The sequence below is a fragment of the Ursus americanus genome, chromosome 22, assembly GCF_024610735.1.
Source record: "Ursus americanus isolate L20-20 chromosome 22, mUrsAme1.1.p, whole genome shotgun sequence".
NCBI lineage: Eukaryota > Metazoa > Chordata > Mammalia > Carnivora > Ursidae > Ursus > Ursus americanus.
The window spans coordinates 43,337,492-43,357,134 of record NC_142148.1 but is presented as its reverse complement, the minus strand read 5'-3'; the positions used below and the strand labels follow the sequence as shown (position 1 = coordinate 43,357,134).

The 19,643-nt window shown below is 44.2% G+C and overlaps 1 protein-coding gene across 1 annotated transcript in view; it reads right to left on the bottom strand.

Moving 5' to 3' along the window:
* CFAP61 (cilia and flagella associated protein 61) overlaps positions 1-19,643 on the bottom strand; it is a 295,349-nt gene that overhangs the window by 143,881 nt on the left and 131,825 nt on the right. Inside the window, exons 16-17 of the mRNA XM_045805725.2 lie at positions 18,843-19,049; positions 15,377-15,511 (exon numbers count right to left, since the gene is read on the bottom strand). Of these exons, the coding sequence (XP_045661681.1) occupies positions 15,377-15,511; positions 18,843-19,049 (342 nt within the window). The remainder of the gene's footprint in view (positions 1-15,376; positions 15,512-18,842; positions 19,050-19,643) is intronic.

Here is a 19,643-nt window from a genome sequence, read left to right as displayed (position 1 = left end):
GTTATAACTCCACATAGCTCTGGTTTGGCTTTGAGCAAGCTATGGAAGGTTAACAAGAAAAGGAAGGTTTAAATACAAAATTTGAAATGTTTAACTGCATCTGTTGGGCTTCTTGCATGAAATTCATTTAAAATAACAGTGAAGGGGCGCCTGGGTGGCTCAGTCGGTTGAACCTCTGCCTTTGGCTCAGGTCATGAACTCAGGGTCCTGGGATTGAGCCCAACATCGAGCTTTCTGCTCAGTGCGGAGCCTGCTTCTCCCTTTCCCTCTGCTTCTCCTCTTGCTTGTACTCTCTCTCAAATAAATATAATCTTAAAAAAAAAAAAAATCAAAGGCAAAGCATCAGTGCTGTGTCATTGGGTGTGTCCCCATGGGAGTGTGCCCAGGTGGAGGCAGTTCTCACATGGGGGCAAGGGGCAGGCCCAGGGACAGCCTAGGTTTCGGGCAGGTATGAGGAAGGGAAATCAGCTCCTTCCTCCTGCCACCCCCCCCCACCCCCTCAGGTCAGGTCTTTGCTTGAATGACCCTTACCAGAGAGGCTTTCCCCACTCGCCCACCCCTCATCCTCCATCCCCTCCCAGGCTTTCTTCTTGCCACCACCTGGCACGGAGCACCCCTGTGTGTCCGTCCATTATGTGCCTCTCTCATTGGAACACAGGCACCAGGATGGCAGGAATGTGTCCACTTTAGTATTGCAGCCCCAGGGCCAAGAGCAGGGCCCAACCCATGGTCAGCACACAATAAACACTGATGTGATGTTCAAATGACATAAATTACGTCTCCACCTCGGAACTTCCTAGCCAGAGATGGAGAACAGGTCCCGGGCCCATGTTTAGGCAGAGGAGTCTGTCCAGGCAGGACAGGGGTGATTCCATGAATGGTAGGTTCAAACCCCGGTGTGTATCAGAGTCTAGACAAGTGATGGGCTGGGGTAGAGAAGAAGGTTGAGGGAAGGACAAGCCCACTTTGCTCAGGGGATAACCTGGATAGAGGAGGCGGGGTAAGGAACAGGACTGCAGAATCATGTGTGCTCTAGGGGTTGATAATGTATAGCTATAGATGTGGCTGGACTTCCAGCACCCTCTAGGACAGTATTTGGATGGTGATTCTGTGTGCTGTGTGTGTGTGAGAGAGAGAGACAGAAAGAGAGAGGGGGGGGGAGAGAGAGAGAGAGATTGGTTCACAAGAAGCACTTGAGAAGATGGACTTGAAACCCAACTATGTGCTCTATCATTAAAAAGACCTCCTTGGGGGCGCCTGGGTGGCACAGAGGTTGAGCGTCTGCCTTCGGCTCAGGGCGTGATCCCAGCGTTGTGGGATCGAGCCCCGCATCGGGCTCCTCCGCTGTGAGCCTGCTTCTTCCTCTCCCACTCCCCCTGCTTGTGTTCCCTCTCTCGCTGGTTGTCTCTATCTGTGTTAAATAAATAAATAAAATCTTAAAAAAAAAAAAAAAAAAGACCTCCTTGACCATAGGTGCCTATGGGGATTAAATGAGCTCATCCTTATAAAGAATATGAATAGTGTCTTTCACATATAACACTTACAAATGTTAACTCTTATTAGCATTTCTCCTGACTTTGCTTTGTTTTTCTTAATTTTAGCATATTTTTTATTTGCAGAGAAATATAATGAGACCAATTGAATAGTTTCATTGAATTATTTAATGTTTTGCTATGTTTTATTTTGCAAAGGATGATATTCAAAACTTTTTTTTTAATTTCCTCTAACACTAGCACAACTATTTTTGTTTGTATTTTCTTCCTGCTTTTGTCATATGCATGCATATTTCTATATAGTTGAAATAAATCCCTAATTAAATAACAAAAACAAAATTAAAAAGATGCATTTGATTACTTAGGGCCTGGAGATTTTTTTGGACTTTGGGCTTGGTGGGCTGTATCCCCCATCTGCTCTCCAGTGGGCCGGGTCACCAGAAGGCAAGCACGCTGGGAAAGAGAAGCCAAGCTGCTCATGTCCTGTCTCACTTCATGCTCAAGGGAACCTGGATTTCAGCCTGGCTGCCCAGAGAGGGGCCAAAGGTCGTTGGGCCCAAGGCAGCAGCCTCCAGCGCAAACAGCTCCGGCCCAGCAAAACACATAGGGAGAGGGGAGACGGTAGGAAAATCCCCATGAAGAATAGAATCAGGTGCCTACACCTGACAAGATAAAAGGAATGACGAACCAAGGTCACAGGCAGGGCACTGGGCATAGAGTTGAACCTAGCTACCCAAACACCTTCAGAGTCTGGCATTTGCTCCTGCCTTTGGGGTGAATTGGATCACCCAGGTGACATGAAGGGAGGGGTGAGCTGTTAGAAGTCAGGGGGCCACTGGCTGGGGTCTTACCAACACAGAGTGACCCCAGACCCAGTGTGTGGGGAGGGAGGCTGTCTAGTAAACTATTTAAAATAGTTGCCAATTATATATAATTCCATGGGACACTATCAGATGTCATTTGTGATCTGCTCACAAATTAAAACCTTTAATAGGAAATGCCTGGGGGTGCCTGGGTGGTTCAGTCGGTTTAGTGTCTGACTCTTGATCTCAGCTCAGGTCTTAATCTCAGGGTTGTGAGTTCAAGTTCTGTGTTGGGCCCCATGCTGGGCATGTAGCCTACAGGAAGAGAAGAAGAAAGAAAAGGAAAGGAAAGGAAAGGAAAGGAAAGGAAAGGAAAGGAAAGGAAAGGAAAGGAAAGGAAAGGAAAGGAAAAAAGAAAAGAAAAGAAAGAAAAGAAAAGAAGGGAGAGAGAGAGAGAAAGAGAAAGAAAGAGAAAGAAAGAGAAAGGAAGGGAGAAAGAAAGGGAGAAAGGGAGGGAGGGAGGGATGGAGGAAGGGAGAAAGAAAGAAAGAGAGAGAGAAAGAAAGCAAGCAAGCAAGCACCTGGTTCAATTTTTACAATCAACACGCATCTCTGGTTTCACTGGAGCGCTGTACTGAGGTCAGTGAATAGTGGCAACAATGGGGATGGTTTGGGCCAGTGGAGAATCACCAAGGTGATGGGAGAGTGCTGCCCGAGACTGGCTCCCTGGCAGCGTGGCTCCTTCCAGTTAAACACATAAACTACGATAAAAACCTTGATTATAACGACTACCATGGAGATCATTTCAACGCACTGGATTATATTACAAAAACAGAACAAACAAAAGCCAGGACATGACTGAAGAGTGAGAGAAGTAGGAGCAATGGTATAGTATGTAATTTATGTTTATTACCAGGGTTTTCAACCACCTGAACAGCTCGGGTCTACCTGCGCTGTCGTTGACTCATGTTTGAGATCTCCAACAAGTAGCAATAAAAAACCTTTATGGCTCCCACGCTCCTTCCATACCTATTTATTCTATCTCTCTTTTTTTTTCCCTGTTTTTAAGCCACCCTTTTTGTTTTCTTCTTGCTTATTAAGTTGGTTACCATGGAGACTGTGACATCAGTAATCTTGACTCAGCTTAATGGTCTGGAGGCAACAGACAAGATAAAGGTTTTTATTTTTCCTTCAAAAGCTTCGACCCCAGAGTACAGCAGCGGTGTGAGGACAGAGGGCTGAGGGCTTTGAGCTGCTCCTGCAATGGGGGCAATGTGCCGGGAGCAGGCATGGGGGGGGGGCGCTCCCTGGGCCAAGGCATCCAGGGGTGGGCAGGAAGGTAACCGGAATTTCCGTGTCCAAGGCCCACTTACTCCTTTGCCTCTGATATCTGAAAAGGTCACTTTCCCTTCAGAGTTGGTGAGTGTGTAGATGAGGACAACAAAACTCAGACGGCTTTATGAAAATTACTAAATTGTGGAAAACTTTGAATCTGCCTGAGCTCCATGGGAATGTATAACCTCTCTAGGTTCCTGGCTGGCTTCTCTGTTTCCCTAGTCTTTTGCATCTTCCTAGAAAGCGTATCCTATTTTTTAAAACTAGAATTTATTTATTTTTAAAATCATTTTATTTATTGTCATCATGATAAGCATACTCTTTAATTCCTATCCCCGATGCCCCCCTCCCCCATCCCCTTCTCCTCCGATAACCATCAGTTTGTTCTCTATAGTTCTTGGTTTGTCTCTCTCTCTTTTATTTTTTTCCTTTTTAAACTAAAATTTATTAACAAGATATAGCATCTAAAAGCTTTCATGAAAAGACCTAAAAGTGACATTTATAATACTTTATAATATGTGCATCCATGGACACAAAACCACTTCATAATGAATGGAGCTATGTTTTTATAATTCTGCCATGGGCCAGGGGGAGCAGGCCAGCCTCATGGGGAGCCTTCTCGGTCTGCAGTCTGTGTGTATGTTACTGTTATCATCATGCGGGGGGGGGGTACTATTTCATATTAACAGATGTATTTCATTCCTGTCCCTGTTGACTCATGACCTCTCCCAACCCTTCAGGCAGCAGCCAGGGGACACCAGCCACTGGGCAGGCATGCTGCAGGAGAGTAAGTGGGTCAGTTCTCTGCTTTTTTGTTTCAAAACTGATGGCAGACTGCGAGAAGGGTTTTGAGTCACAAAAAAGCCAGACTTTTGAGTATCAGAAGTCAGAGTTGATGCCTCAAACGACAGATTTTAAAAGAACACATGGTGACAGCAAAGTCTGTTGTCCCAAAACTGGAAGGGGGAGGAAAGTAGGAGGAAGGGGGAGGAAAGTAGGAGGAAAAGAGAGACAAGTATAGTACAGGCCTCTCCTTCCCTCTGGTTAAAACCATAAAAGTGGAAGAAAGGAACAGGATCCTCATAGAGTCTCTGGAGACTATGGAAGCAGACCATGTACCTCACAGGAATGCCCCTGCCACCTGTTCTGAGAAGAGTGGAGATGGTTGAGGGTGGTGTCAGGGCAAGAAAGAAGATGAGGCAGGTCATGAGCTTCTTAAAGCCCAGAAGGGGGCAAGAGGGAGGGAGGCAGAGAGGGAGGCAGAGGGGGTGAACAGAAGACAGAGAGGGGTGTGGGGGAGAGGGGTATATATTAAGAAAGAGAGAGCGAAGGAGCACACTCCAGTCAATACCATGCCTGACTCAAAGAGTTCTCAAGGCTGCGAAGAGGGAATGTCCCCACTGCAAGTAGTCAAGTGCCAACTGGGGACCTGGATGCCAAAACGAGGGATGGGCTAAGGACAAGCTAAAGTTCTCAAACCCTGTGGATGCCTGTGAGGACAGGCACTACCCAAGCACCAGACAATGGCTCCCCCGAACCCTCCATGCCCTTGTGATGCTATGACGCTTCATGGGCTCCTAAGAACTGTGATGTCTTCCCCACTGGGGGGGGAAAAAAGACAGAAAATTCCTGAGTGGACTCTATTTAAATTTTAAATGGTAAAATTTACTTGGAATTGCTGGAGATTACTTCTCCCATCAGGCGGAGTAGAGACTCCAAGCAGAGATTCAGTGGAGCCAGAGGAAAATGGGAAAATGGAAGACCGCCATTTTGCAGACCTCATTATCTGACTTGAAACATATATATCTGACAATAAAAAGAAGGCTTCCTGCATCCTGATGATCGACTTAGATAAAGCAAACACATTGCAAAGAGAAATCACCTTTTAAAAATGGGGAACCATAAATTTCATTTTCAAATTCCAAAACTTCATGTTTTTTGATTCAAGAAATGGTAGCTTTACCTTTGACCTAGCCAAACAGTTTCCAGGAATTTACTGAAAGGAAATAATGATGAATGTGCTCAAAAATAATAAAGATGGACATGATAGCATTGTTCATAATGATACATTTGGATGAAAACTGAAATGGCCAACATTAGGGAATTGGCTACAAACAACTGTGGTGAATCTTGGGATCTGGCACCAGGACACTGCAGGCCCAAAGCCTGAGCCTAGCAGCTGTCTGGCCTTGGGTAAGTTATGTCACACAGGACATCAGAGGAACGAAGACAATGGAAGCCACATTCCAAAGAAGCTCCTCTTGTCAAAACTGTCAAAGCAGGTGGGCAAGTACTGGTTAAACCACTTTTAAACCCCTCATTCACAATGAGGATATAAAAGCATAGGAAGAAGAGATAGAAGATTCTTCTGGAGATTTCCTCAATGAGAAACATTGATATGCTCTGGGTCAGATGCCACTCTACCCCAAAGAGGAGACATGAGGCGGCCTTGTCTTTCACTTTAAGTCTCAAGAAAAGGACTTGGGGGCCCTCAGAGATCCTCACGTGAGTTCCCACAGTTAGTGGGCACAGCAGACTGCTATGCGACTTCTGCCCAAGAGATCTGAAAGACACGACAGGCAGGCCGGCTGCTGCTGGGTGATAAAGGGAAGGTGGCCTGCAGCAGCCATCTCCTGACAGGTGTGAACTTTTATCGGAGGTTCTTCCTATAGAGCCGCCTCAAGGGGAAATTAAGACTCAGGTTGCAGAGCTAGAAGTGCTTTGCCTGCATGAGGGGATGCAAGTGGGAGGTCCCCAGTGACAGGAATCTCTGAAGAAATCCACCATGAGAGGAGGAGTCGGGCCCACAGAGCAGGAGCCTTCCGGTGACTGTAGCAGACAAGTGCGGACGTCCTGCCCCCCGAGCTGCTCCTCCCTGCCCCGGCCCCCCTAGTTTCACAAGGACCAGGAATAAGAAGCTAACATGCTTAAAAAAAAAAAACCAACACTGAACTATAGTAAGCTAAACAGATGCTCAATAAGTAGGGTCATGGAAAGTTAGAGAGAAAAGGGCCTCTCCGCCCTCCTTCCCCAGCTACGGGCTTCAGCAGGGGGAGGGGGAACTCTAATCTTCAGGTGAAAATTGAGTTTTGATTACAACAGGAAATGAAACTGGACATTTTGTGGAATGAAGATGAGGTTTTGTGATTTGGAGTAGGGAGCACACAACTTTCATTACCTAAAATTGACCAGAAAAGTCACACGCCGTGCCCACTTTCTACCTGGGTACAGGGGAAAACCTGGCCACAGTGAGCATATTTACAGACAGCGGAAGGCAGAAATTAAGTGGCGTCATCATTATTCCCACATGTCCTGCTGGGCTTAATGCTCTGTTACATAACCTCTCCTAACCTGTTTCCTCCATTGCAAAATAGGCACAATGACACCCCGACTTCTGTGAGAACGGGGTGAGGCGATCCGTGCAGGTGTGTGACACAGAGCCTGGCACAGAAAGTACTCACGGACAGTTAGGGGTTGCTCGTCACGGCGCAACTGCAACCATGAAAAGGACACTTGGGAATACTTAGTAATTCATAACATATTCAGAGAAAAAGTGTGTTTCAAAACACCATATTTGATCGCATGTATTTTTTTTCACAGAAAATAATCTAAAAGTAAAAACACCAAAATATTAACAAAGGTAACCTAGAGAGAGAGGATTGCAGTTTTTACGGATCTTCTTTCTATTGATTTTCCTAAAATTTCTACCATGAATATGGACTGCTTTTGTACCAACCTATTTTTTCTTTTTAATCAAGAGGGAAAGATGTAACTTCTTGAGTCAGCATCCGCAGCTCTAATTGTCCCCTTTGTCATTTTCTATCCCCAGCTACTTTAAAATACACAAAGCAAAGCCTCCTGTTGGTGCTGCCATGCCTTTCCTCCCTGAAGGCGGATTGTGAAGAAGCCACTTAGCTGTGAAGGCCAGTTCCTGCCCCGGGGAGCTCAGGTCGGCCCAGGAGCCCTGCTTGGCTGTGGTCCTCCAGAGTGCAGCAGCAGCAGCTGATGTATCCCGAGGCGCCTCTGGACCTCCCTGGCATTCATTACTCTGGCTCTGCAGGGAACAGAATGCATTTTTTTTTTTTTCCTCCTACTGGGTTATGGCAAGAACCCGATCAGCATCCAGGAAAGCCTCAGGATTCTTTTTTTGTTTGTTTGTTTGTTTCCTGTTGGGAGCTGTTTTAAAAGCAGTAACACTAGGAAAGGTGAACTCAAACAAAGGACAGGCTGGTGGCTTAAAAACCAGGAAGTTCTCTATTTCACTCCTGTGATTTGGATGGGCTTTTTTTCCCCCCTCCTGCTGCTGGAGCTTTTCTAAATGTGCATGCAGGCCTACAGGAGGCTGATGAGCCAGAGAGGGTAAGGCAAGGAAGATAAGATCAGGAGAGATCAGAATTTAGAAAAATTCTGCTTTCCGAATAACGGAAGCTATTATTATAGGTGTACAGTCAACCAAGCATGACACTCTCTAGGAGTGGTGGGAAAGCCCCACTTCTGAACTGAATGGGTAGTTAGGTACGCTGTCCGGCCATGGCCTTGAGTTAACCAGCACTTCGCCACTTATTAGCAGGAATGCTGGGTCTCATCTAAGAATGAGGCAGCGCAAAATGGTGCAGTCACTTGGGTAAATAGTTTGGAAGTTCCTCAAAATGTTTAGCATAGAGTTACCATATGAACCAGCAATTCTACTCTTAGGTATATACTCCCAAGAAGAATAAAAACATACAGCCACCTGTGCAGGAATGTTCACTGCAACATGGTGGAAACAACTCAAACGTCCATTGACTGATGAATGGATAAATTAAATGTAGCATGTACACATAATAGAGTATTCTTCAGCAATAAAAAGGAATCAAGTAGGGACGCCTGGGTGGCTCAGTCAGTTAAGCGTGTGCCTTCGGCTCAGGTCATGATCCCAGGGTCCTGGGATCGAGCCCCACATCGGGCTCCCTGCTCAGCAGGGGTCTGCTTCTCCCTCTCCCTCTGCTCACTCTCTCTCTCTCAAGTAAATAAAACCTTAAAAAAAAAAAGGAATCAAGTACTGATACACAATAAAATGGATGAACCTTATAAACATGCTAACAGACAGTCCCAAAATGCCATGTTGTATAATTCTTCTTCTACAAAATGTCCAGAATAGGCAAATTCATGGAAACAGAAAGTAAATTAGTAGTTCCCTAGGGCTGGGGGAAGAGGAGGATAGGGAGTAGCTACTAATGGCTTTGTTTTCTGGGGTGACAAAAAAGTTCTAAAATTAGATGGTGATGTTTGCCCAACCATGTAATATACTAAAAATTAATAAATTGTATCATTTAAATGGGCAAAATGTATGGTATATGACTTATGTCTCAATAAAGCTGTTAGGGAGGGAGGGAAAGAGGGAGAGAGAGATTGATTGTCCTACAGTATTCCAGAAAATGAGGATAAGATGTAGGATTGATTTTTGATGATGCTGAGATTGTTAAGAAGTAGCTTTACTTTTCACAGTCTCTTAGGTTATCACACCCCAAAGATCTCATTTTGGCATTCTATCACAACCCAATTTCTAAATAATGTCCAGGCTTGTCAATTATGCCACTAGTACATATCGTTTCCATTCCTGGCCTCCCAAGCAAACCTTCAGACACTTATCCAGGCATTTACTTGAGTACTTTCTAAGAACACTGTGAAGCCCCATGTAGCATGGAACTGAATGTGGAGAAACTTATAACATAATCTATATACGGGATCTTAATTTTTTTTCCCTCCTTTCCCAGCAGCTGCCACTATCATTTCAAAAGGTCTGCAACAAAAACCTGGAGACAGAAGTGCCGACAGCCTGATCAGCTGGTGTCTAAAGACTGACCCTGGCACACCAGCTCGACCCTGTGCGTCTGCCCCTTCCCAGCCGAGCCCGGCCGGGGTCAGGCTGGCCAGGAATCAGACTCAAGAATGAAGGACTCACCCAAGAGGAAAATCCAAACACCTCTGGGGGAAAGCCAATTATCTGTAGGTCACCTTTTGATTAAGTAGCTGGTGCCAAAGATCTGGGAGATTCCAAAAGGTCTCTGTCAAGCCATCTTCCTTTTCTGTGGTTTGGTTCTCCTACAATGAGTTGTGATAGCAACGCTTTCACTTTTTAGATAAAAGAATATATATATCATGGTTGAAGGCAGGGGTTCTGGCATCCAACTGCCTGGATTTGAAGCTCTGCCAATGAGTTAGTCTTCGGACAAGTCATTTACCCTCCTTCCCTGCAAGCCTGTTTTCTTTAGGTACATCGAGGTAGGGTAGTAGAAGTGACTGTTTACACTTGCAGATGTGAGCATTAAATGGGATGATTCGCGGGAAGCCTTCAATAAGAGCTCGATACTGTCGGTACAAGTAGCTGCTGTTATTATTTTGTAACCTTTCTAAGAGGAAGGAATTATGAGAATAACGAGAATAAATCACTGATGTCACATGAGTCATGCTGATGTACACGTGTATACTGCATAAAATACAAAACTAGAGAGTGTTCAGAGAATTAGAATGAAATGATCATGGAACTTGTACTGTTTGAAGGGGGGGAAAAGAGCTCATGAAGGAACTTATGTAAATTATTCTAAGAATGTCAGAGAAAAGGGTTCACCATAAATAGGAGCAAATACACTTCGTACAGGTAGTGCAAAAGGCTGAGAAATGGCTTGAAAAAGCACACTTGACTCATGGGCAGTGATTTAAAGTGAGTTAATTTCATTTCAAGATACTATCACCATGGTCACATTAAGATGGTCAGTGCACATAGGATGTTGAAAAATACGCGTATTTGTAGCAACCTCTACCAAGGAGATGCCAGCGGGGTGATTTTAAAACACATCCACACACCCTGACCACAAGTACAATCAAGGAAGTCTAACCATGGGCAGCCAAAGTTTCCAAGTTTGAAGAAGGGGTTGGGGAACAATCAAACTGGGGAAAATCTAGCAGGTGCTGGGAGAATAATGCAATTTCCTAGGGCAGCAGATGCACAAGTGAAACAGTATCCAGTAACAGTCCATCAGATGGTAATTATAGCTAGACTGGGGAAGAACAGCCAAGATGAAAAGGGACAATTCAAAGGGTAACTGAATGCCAGTGAGTGACATCTTTCTGAGAGATCACATACCAGGAAAAAGTGGGCCAGCACTTAGCTCTGAGAAAGGGGGGGTTAAATAAACCGTCATTTTCCTTTGTAGAAGGACAAAGGGAAAATGGAGGCCTCAAAGAATTTATTAGTCAAGATTTTAAAAGACCTTCACTAATAAACCACCACAAAAAATAATAACAGGCATCAATTGCCTTGAAAGTAAGATTCCTGTGTCATCTGAAAGATGATGGCTTGGTTTGGTCCCAAAAATTTGGAGGGGAAGAGAAAAGAAAAAAGAAAAGAAAAGAAAAGAAAAGAGAAGAAAGAGAGATGAGTTCATATAATTCTATGAATCCCGTAAACCAAGATGAAGAACTAAAGACACTGAAGTGAATGATGGGAAGCATCTATGAGACTGAAGCAAGGGTAGGAGCTGTTTCAGCTCAAAGCAGATTATCTGGTGTTTCATATCACAAATAAGACTCATTTAAAATCTTAGTCTTAGAAAGGAAACAGTCCTCGGAACAAATACATTCCCTACCGCATGATTGTGCAGACCCCAACGCGGCTCCTCTTCCTGAGTTCGGCTCTCAATACCAGGGTCAGTGTGGCCCTCTCCCACCCCTGGTTTAACTAACAAGAACAGTCCCACAGTAATACCGACACTAGCCTGTAAGCTCCCAGAGGGCAGGAGTCACAGTCATCTCTGAATCCCTATGTGGGAGCAGGAAAGGAAAGAAAATAGAACCATTCCAAAGTCAGTGTGGCTCAAACTGCTCCACAGTCTTTAATTAATACGGCCATTCAATTAATTCAGCCAAATTTTGAGTATTTCCCTGATAGTAGTTTTCACGCATGTGGGCCATGCGCTGATTCATTTAAAAAAAATTCCCCTCATGGGGGGGAGGGCGAAAAAAAAAAAATTCCCCTCACAATAATTCTCACAATGTGAGACCAAGATGGCCAATTCAAGCTGAGAAATGAGTCTTCCAAGCCTGTCCCATGTGGTTACGGTCTTGGTCAGAAAAAAGCCTTCTCTCTTATCCATGAATCTACACTAGTTAACTGTGGAGATATTATGATGAATCTTTGGGACCTACCTCTGTACTATGTGATGAAAATCATTTACGTGTTTTCCAGGTCCTTTCTTTTGACCTGATATGGGGCAAGCTGTCAATTAATAATGACGACAGGGAAGGTATTATGGCAAGGACACCTATCATCCAAACCAGGCAGAAACCACCTTGAGGTGGGGTGGAGGCATATTTCCCTGCCATGCAGTGATGAATTTCAATCACTGCTGGCTTGTGCCAGATTCAAATTGGCAACCCACCGAGATGAAACACTCTCTATCCCATTACTCATGCCTGGAGTGATCTGTTCCCTTGAAGACTGGCTTCCTAGGTGAAAGCAAGGAAATGGACGGTCACTCTGAGATGGTTTAAGTAGGATAAAAGGTACGAAAGGCAAGTGCCCAGACAGAGAAATGTGGGGACATGGTGAGGGAGCCATATAACCTTCATGTGCTAGGGGAGTGGATAGCAAATTTAAGGGGAAAAGAAAAGGAGTTCATTTAGTAATGATAGTCACTCAATTTCACTAGGTTCAATGGCTGCAACACTATTGCTCTGCTAAGAAAACAATGTTCTTAGGACTTTATAGAAATCCCTCCTAAAAATTTCTATTTGGCTCACCTTGTCTCAGATAATCGGCCGAAGCCTTAAATCCAACTAAAATGTTCAAAAGAAAAAAAATAATTTAATATAATTTAGCATTTTAACAGTTGAATATCCAGTCCTGTCCCATGTGGATTATGGTCTTGATAATCCTTTGACCAAACTTTAAAGATTTCTAAAATATTTACTAAATCTTGTTTGCTAAATCTAAACCTTTACTAAAACCTTCTTGAGGAGGAGTACAATCAGTAGCAGCAGAAGTGTTTCTTCAGAAGTCAAAATTCACTGATACAATAGACAACACAGCACAACACAGCAGGTACCAACCATCAGCCCCACCCATCTGGTAAGGGGTTGTCTTCCCGGACCAGTGATTTAAACAATCCATCCTCTGCTGTGCCTTGAAATGAGCCAGGACTCTACAGGGGACACACGGCAACTGAGATCACCACAGAAAAGGTTACTAAATGTTTAAGTAATGATTTCAACTCATACCAACCTGGTAAATCATGAAACAAAATATTTTCTCTGGCTTTTTCCCCACCTGGAGCTCCAGCCTCTAGAGATTCCTGAGGGTCGGGGTGGGGAGAAGCTCCTGGTATTCAGAAAAACACTGCTCTTGATAACCAGATGATAGCTCTGTATTCCTTTCCTTCCTGGACTGGCTTAAGGCGCTGGAGCCATGTGAGGGCTTCTCCTGGCCCAGTAATATGGTCTGTCCGTCCTTGAAGGAGTCTCAGCAGTGACTGCAAAAGGGTAGCATCTCTCCTCCTTACCCTGATTTGACACAGAAGCTGCATCCTTGGGCAGGGAGGCACCTTCTCCTGGGATCAGCATGACTCTATGGAAGCTGTGTTTCAGGGTGCTACAGAAGAAGCCACCCTCTCTGACCCCAAAGCGCTCTCTTTGGGCCAAACCTGTGGGTCTTGGCTTTCATTCCAAAGGAGTCCAATCCCAGGATCTCTACATGAAAACAGACCATCTGGTGGCCATCCCAAAGGTCCTCCAGATGGGCTCAGGCACACTTTAGCATGGACAGAGTGTAAGCTGCAATGCCCTGGGCCCTGCTACCTAGAACATACCCATGATCCTGGATGAAATATATGCATCTGAGAATTGCTTCAAAACGATAAGGAGGAATGAGAAGTGGGTGGGGGTGTAGAAGATCCAAGACTGGCCAGCAGTTGCCAGAACTAGAGATTTTTGAAGCCCAGTGCCAAGTATCTGGGAGTTTCAGTGCTACTCAACATGTGGTCTGAGACAGGTGCCCATCTGCAAACTGTCATTGGTCTTTGAAGATGCAAGCATAGAGATGGAGAGAAGCATTCAGCAGCTTTTATAACAATTGTACAGACTAATTCTGTGTCTATTAAATCTAATAATAAATAACTGGACTTGAGTTTTGTCTCCCTTTGTTTTCAAACTCATTTTTAAGGAATTCACCTTTTATAAAACTATCAGTCTATGATGGATTGTACATTAAAAAAAAAGAAGATAAGGTCCCTCAACACAGACAGCATGAGAAGCCCTGCTTTATCTGGTTCTCTCTACTTTGGTATATGCTTGACATTTTCCATAATAAAGAGTTAGGAGAGGAAAGAACTGGTATTGATTTTTAGTCACTCCTCAAATATAAATTTAGAACTTATCAGAAAAGAAATATAAATTTATTGGGGTGCCTGGGTGGCTCAGTCGGTAAGCGTCTGCCTTCGGCTCAGGGCGTGATTCCAGGGTCCTAGGATCGAGCCCCACATTGGGCTCCCTGCTCCACTGGGAGCCTGCTTCTTCCTCTCCCACTCCCCCTGCTTGTGTTCCCTCTCTCGCTGTGTCTCTCTCTGTCAAATAAATAAATAAAATCTTAAAAAAAAAAAAAAGGAGTATGCTGAAAAAATGCAAACTGTAAAGCGCTATATGAATGCAGTTTTTTAAAAAAAGAAATATAAATTTATTGTCTGTTTTACAAATGTAAAGATGAATGCAGAATTTAAGCAGCCTTGGTTACAGTGAGCAGGTGCTGCTAAGCCGGGTCTTGATGGAGCCCCTCCCCCACCCCACCCAGGGCACTCGTTTGCAGAGTGGGAGCTTCGAGCAGCAGATCAACATACTTCCTGTAGTGCTGGGGTTGCCCAAGCTCTTTATTTGAGCACAGAATTGAGCAACTCCTTGGCTAACCTTTTGGAGAGTTTAAACCTTCCACATTCCTCTTTCCTCTCCTCTCACAATGGACAAACGTCAGCACACTGAGGGGATTTTTTTTTCGACTTATTTAAATGGAAGTGCGTACAAATACTACAAGCCTACATATGTAAGTCAACTTGACAAGATCATGTTTTTTCCAGCTAATTCATTGAGCATGGCCGTGTGTACACACATATGTACATTTTCAGTGAAAGTGCAATCTAGGTTCTATTTTGGTTTCTTCTGTTCCGGTAATAAACACATCCAGGGTTGTTCATTTTAAGGTTAAGCCCTGTGCCACCCCAGGGCAGTTAATGTGGTCCTGGGAATCGTCCTGACTCCCCACAGAGGAGTTAAAGCAAACCCAGCTAAGGACCCACACATCTCAAACGCAGCCAGCTCTACTGTCTCTGTCAGCTTTGTCTGCCTTGTGAATGACCACTTTTGCCTTGCAAACAAAACATCTATGGAAAGGCAGAATCTGCGTTTGAGGAAGGAGAAAGAAAACGGAAATATGCTGGGAGTCTGACTCCAGGCCACTTGTGCTGAGACCCAGCCTTGCACACAAAGCGTCCCATGGGGTCTGTTTTCCAGGCCACCCCTGTTTCAGGTTTCTATGAAATAACCACCTGAGGGAAGGACTTCAGGGGAGCCTCGGCAGGGCGCCCCTGTAAGGGCACGAGCTCCAGGCTCCCTGTAATTAAGAAGCAGCCTGCTCCCGAGAAGACAGTGCTGCCACCCCATCTGCCACGCCCGCGTGAGCTGGCACGGCGCCTCCCTGCCTGCTGCCGCCCGGCTACCCACCGGATCCTTGGAGACCGCCTTTGATGGAGCGTTGATGCCAAGCTTTTCCAGAGGATAGACAATCTGTCGTCGCGGCCGCACGGGAACCAAGTAATGAAGGGCGGATGTCAGGGAGTGGGCATAGGAGCTCTGAAACTGAAAGACAGCAATCTCTGTTTTAGGGGCCAGCATGTCAGGGCCGTGCAGCACAGATGCCTGCGTGCGGCTTTACAAATACAAAAGTCTGCACCCGGCCAAATCGGAGAGGGGGGAAAATCAGCAAATAAACAAACATACTCTTCGAGCAGAGGAATGAATTGTAGATAATGCCTGACACTAATGAAGATAATTACGAGAGTAATTACATTACTATCTCTGTGGGAATGACAGATAAACAAGTGGTTTGGTTTATGGGATTTTTCAGTACAAGTATTTTCCCCAGGAGGATATTCTTCTCCATAGTGATCATGAATCAGCTTGATTTGACCCCATTAAGCTGTGTTATCTGCGTCCTGTTAACCTTTGCGTGTTTGGCACAAGCTGCTTTAAGAAGGCACATAGATAAAAATGTCATCTGAGGGGAGGCTGAGCACGGACGTGGAAATCCTCCTGTTTGTGAAAGGCACAACTACTTCAATTGGACCTTTGTTGATAAAAGTAGTGTTTTAAAACAAAAAGATGAAACTGGAAAGTGGGGTAGGGGGTAGGGAAATTGGATTATATTATTTTGACTTACATTAATGCTAAATTATGAGCCGGATTTATGCTTACTGTAACAGACTATGATAAATCATGTTTTAGGAGAATGTGTTAAATATTCATTTTACCCCATTTTTTAAACTTGGCAGAGAAAACTGAACATGGTGATTTTTATTCCTTTCACATTTATGAAATCTGAGGGGGTTCTGGTGACACTAACTCAGGGTATTTCAACCATTTAAACCTTAAGAGTTAAACCATGACACCAGAATCTCTAATGATATATTTATGGAATTTAAACTGGAACACAAAGCAAGTAAAACTAGGTGTAGCTTAATAAATAAGATAGTTTACGTATGACTTAGCTGCTATTCGAGACGACCCCCCCCCCCCCGCCACTGTCAGGCATTTCTAAGAGTTTCTAAAAGGGACTTCTAAAATCCTTCACCATTCAACTTCACACCCTGACTTTACACACTGAAAAACAGAACCCAGGAATTCCTAGCTAGAGTTCTGCTTTTATGCCTGGAGGGTCTCTCAATACATGTCCTAGCAGGAAGGTGTGGGGGAAACCATCTTCATGATGCAAGCCCAACGTCCACTTTTACTATAGTCAAGGGATTTATAGCAGAACTTGGAAATTCTTACCTAAATTACCTGGTATTGCTTCTTACACTTGTTAAAAGGTATATATGTAAATGACCTGGGAGTGCAGAGAGGAAAAATCTGTCTCCAAGTATGTTTCTATATCCTATGTGAAATAGTGTATAACACGTTCCAAATTCTACATGATTGAGGTAAATATGCAAATGTTCAGTGAAATGTCAAAGATACTATTTTTTATTATAGTTGCAAAAGGACTTTCTGGACCAACCTTGGCACATGCAGGCAACATCATGAATAAAAGGTAAGAATGTAATATCACATTCTGAAGGTCACCGCATTGGCAACTTGCCAAATGCAAAGTTAAAAGAAAATGTGTGGGACCAGAATTTTCCAGCAGAACCGTCACCTTCCATCTCCTTAAGTTCAAGTTTAGGGCTTTCACATGGCTATCACACTGCATTTTGATAGGAAAAAAATCATCACTGGGGCATATTCTACCTCTCGCTGAAAATCTTTTCCATGTTTTTTCTTCTTCCCCATTCCCTCTGTACTTCCCCCAAAGACTTTTGTTCAATAAGATACATTGTCAAAATTACCGGTTTGGGCAATGTACCGATTGATTTTAGATTGTTTTTAAGTTTAATGAATCAGATTCTTTTAAAAATCTGCTTAGCTCATTTGTGGTAACAAAGAAGAATCATGACAACATCCTGGACTCTGGGCAGAGCATGAGAAAGATTTTGGTCATGAATGGGATATGATGGGACAACTTCTAGCTGGCCTAGTGATTGAATCTCATCACCTCTCAAGTCTACATGGAGCTGAGGACCAGCTGTCAGTGATAGAGGGATCGACTTGTCAGAAGCAATACCTTGAGAAGCAGCTTGAAGAGACCTTTGCCTGTGGAACAACCAGGATGCTATGAGTGCATGTGTGTGTGCATGTGTGTGTGGGTGTATATACACACTGATGTGCACATGCACACATGTGTGTGACTCTTCTAGGCACTCGGGCTGGGATGTAGCTTTGAACAAGACAGACAAACAGGGATGCCTGGGTGGCCCAGTTGGTTAAGCCTCTGCCTTTGGCTCAGGTCATGATCCCAGGGTCCTGGGATCAAGCCCCATGTTGGGCTCCCAGATCAGCGGTGAGTCTGCTTCTCTCTCTCCCTCGGCTGCTCCCCCTGCTTCTGTTCTCTCTCTCTCAAATAAATAAATAAAACCTTTAAAAAAAAGACAAACACCTCTGCTTTCATGATAAAAGATAATTTAGCTAGTGAAAAGTGCTCTGAAGACTAAACAGGATAAGTGAAAGCAAGATGGAAGCAAATGAAGAGCTTGCTATCTCTGCATGTATGGATACACAGTAGATGGTGTTTACTACAAAAGGATTAGTCTACGTAACTATAACAGTGTTAGGTAGAGTAACAGGGGTATTTACTACATAAAGTATTTACTACATAAAGGTATTTACTATATCACCTTCATACATCTCCATTTTTTTTAAAGATTTTATTTCTTTATTTGACAGAGAGAGAGACAGTGAGAGAGGGAACACAAGCAGGGGGAGTGGGAGAGGGAGAAGCAGGCTTCCCGCTGAGCAGGAAGCCTGATGCAGGGCTCGATTCCACAATCCCAGGACCCTGGGATCATGACCTGAGCCAAAGGCAGACGCCTAATGACTGAGCCACCCAGGCGCCCCACATCTCCACTTTTTATCCATCACTCTTACGGCAGGAGTTATAGGGCTTATTTGGAATGCTGTGAGAGCACACCGATCTTACAGGATTGAACTGATTTGTTCTATGAGTTCAAACGAAAATGTTCTTTGCTTGAAGAACACGATAGGGTCATTTTGGCATTTCACTAAGGCTGCGTAAGAAATTATTTGACTTCCATGCCCCTTAGAGCATTTTTGCAGGCTTTTCAGTCTTTGCTTTGTCAATAGGGAAAAGCCAACAAATTGTTCTACCAGTTATAATGGTTGTAAATGCTTCAGAAGTTCAGTCTTCTGGGCTTTTGCCATAGTGTATTAAATAAAAGGGCCAATGTGGCCATTTGAAATTCAGAGCCATGTTATAATCCAAATCCATTTAACGAGGAAGGAATAAAATATGGCACACGACACAAATGACATCACAAAGGTTGATGTGCTGGAAAAGTGAATGATGACATTCTTTTACCTTGCCTTCCCTGATCTGTGGGTAAACAGGGTAGTAGAGACAGGATTTATAGCCTAAACGGAGGATCTCCTTCAGAAAAAACTTGGTGTAGTGACGAAACACAGGGTTCAGGGCAAAATGATACAGGTGCCCGTGTTCTTCGCGCTGGTGGTGACTGAAGTAGATGAAATCTTCAATGTTGTAATGGGATCGTATGTACTCTACATCCTAAAAAAGAGGAGGGGAAAGGACATCTAAGGATGTTTTAAGCAAATGGCATGCATTTTGTCATGAAAATCTTTTAAAAATTACCTTAGGTGCAATAGTAAGAAACATGCTTTTCTCTTCCGTGATTTACTACCTCATTTTCACTGTTCAATTTTTGAAAACGGAAAATTACATTTCCTGAAAGTTCTGATTGCTTGTTCTCTGAAGGGTGACTGCACAGCTTTGGAGTTTGTTCCTTACAGCTGTGACTGCTAAAAACCCAGAGAGCCTCAAGCCTCTGCTAGTGGCCAGGTGACAGGATGGCTGCTCATCACCACTGTTGGACAAGGGGAGCACCAGCTGGTCAGTGTGACTGACTGAACATGTACAAAACTCAGCAGCAGGACAAACACAGCCACTGGTGCTCCCTGGACTCACTACTATTCTCTCTTCACCCATTAATATGGAAACATGCCATCCCACAGGTCACACACTTTGACTGGCACGTGTGGCTGGGTTGGCCTACAATAAAACCGCAAGGCTGGGTCTCATCCATAATCATTCCTTAAACTTTTTATGCCTCTCAAGTATTCTATTTTTAGCCTGTGGAAGGTA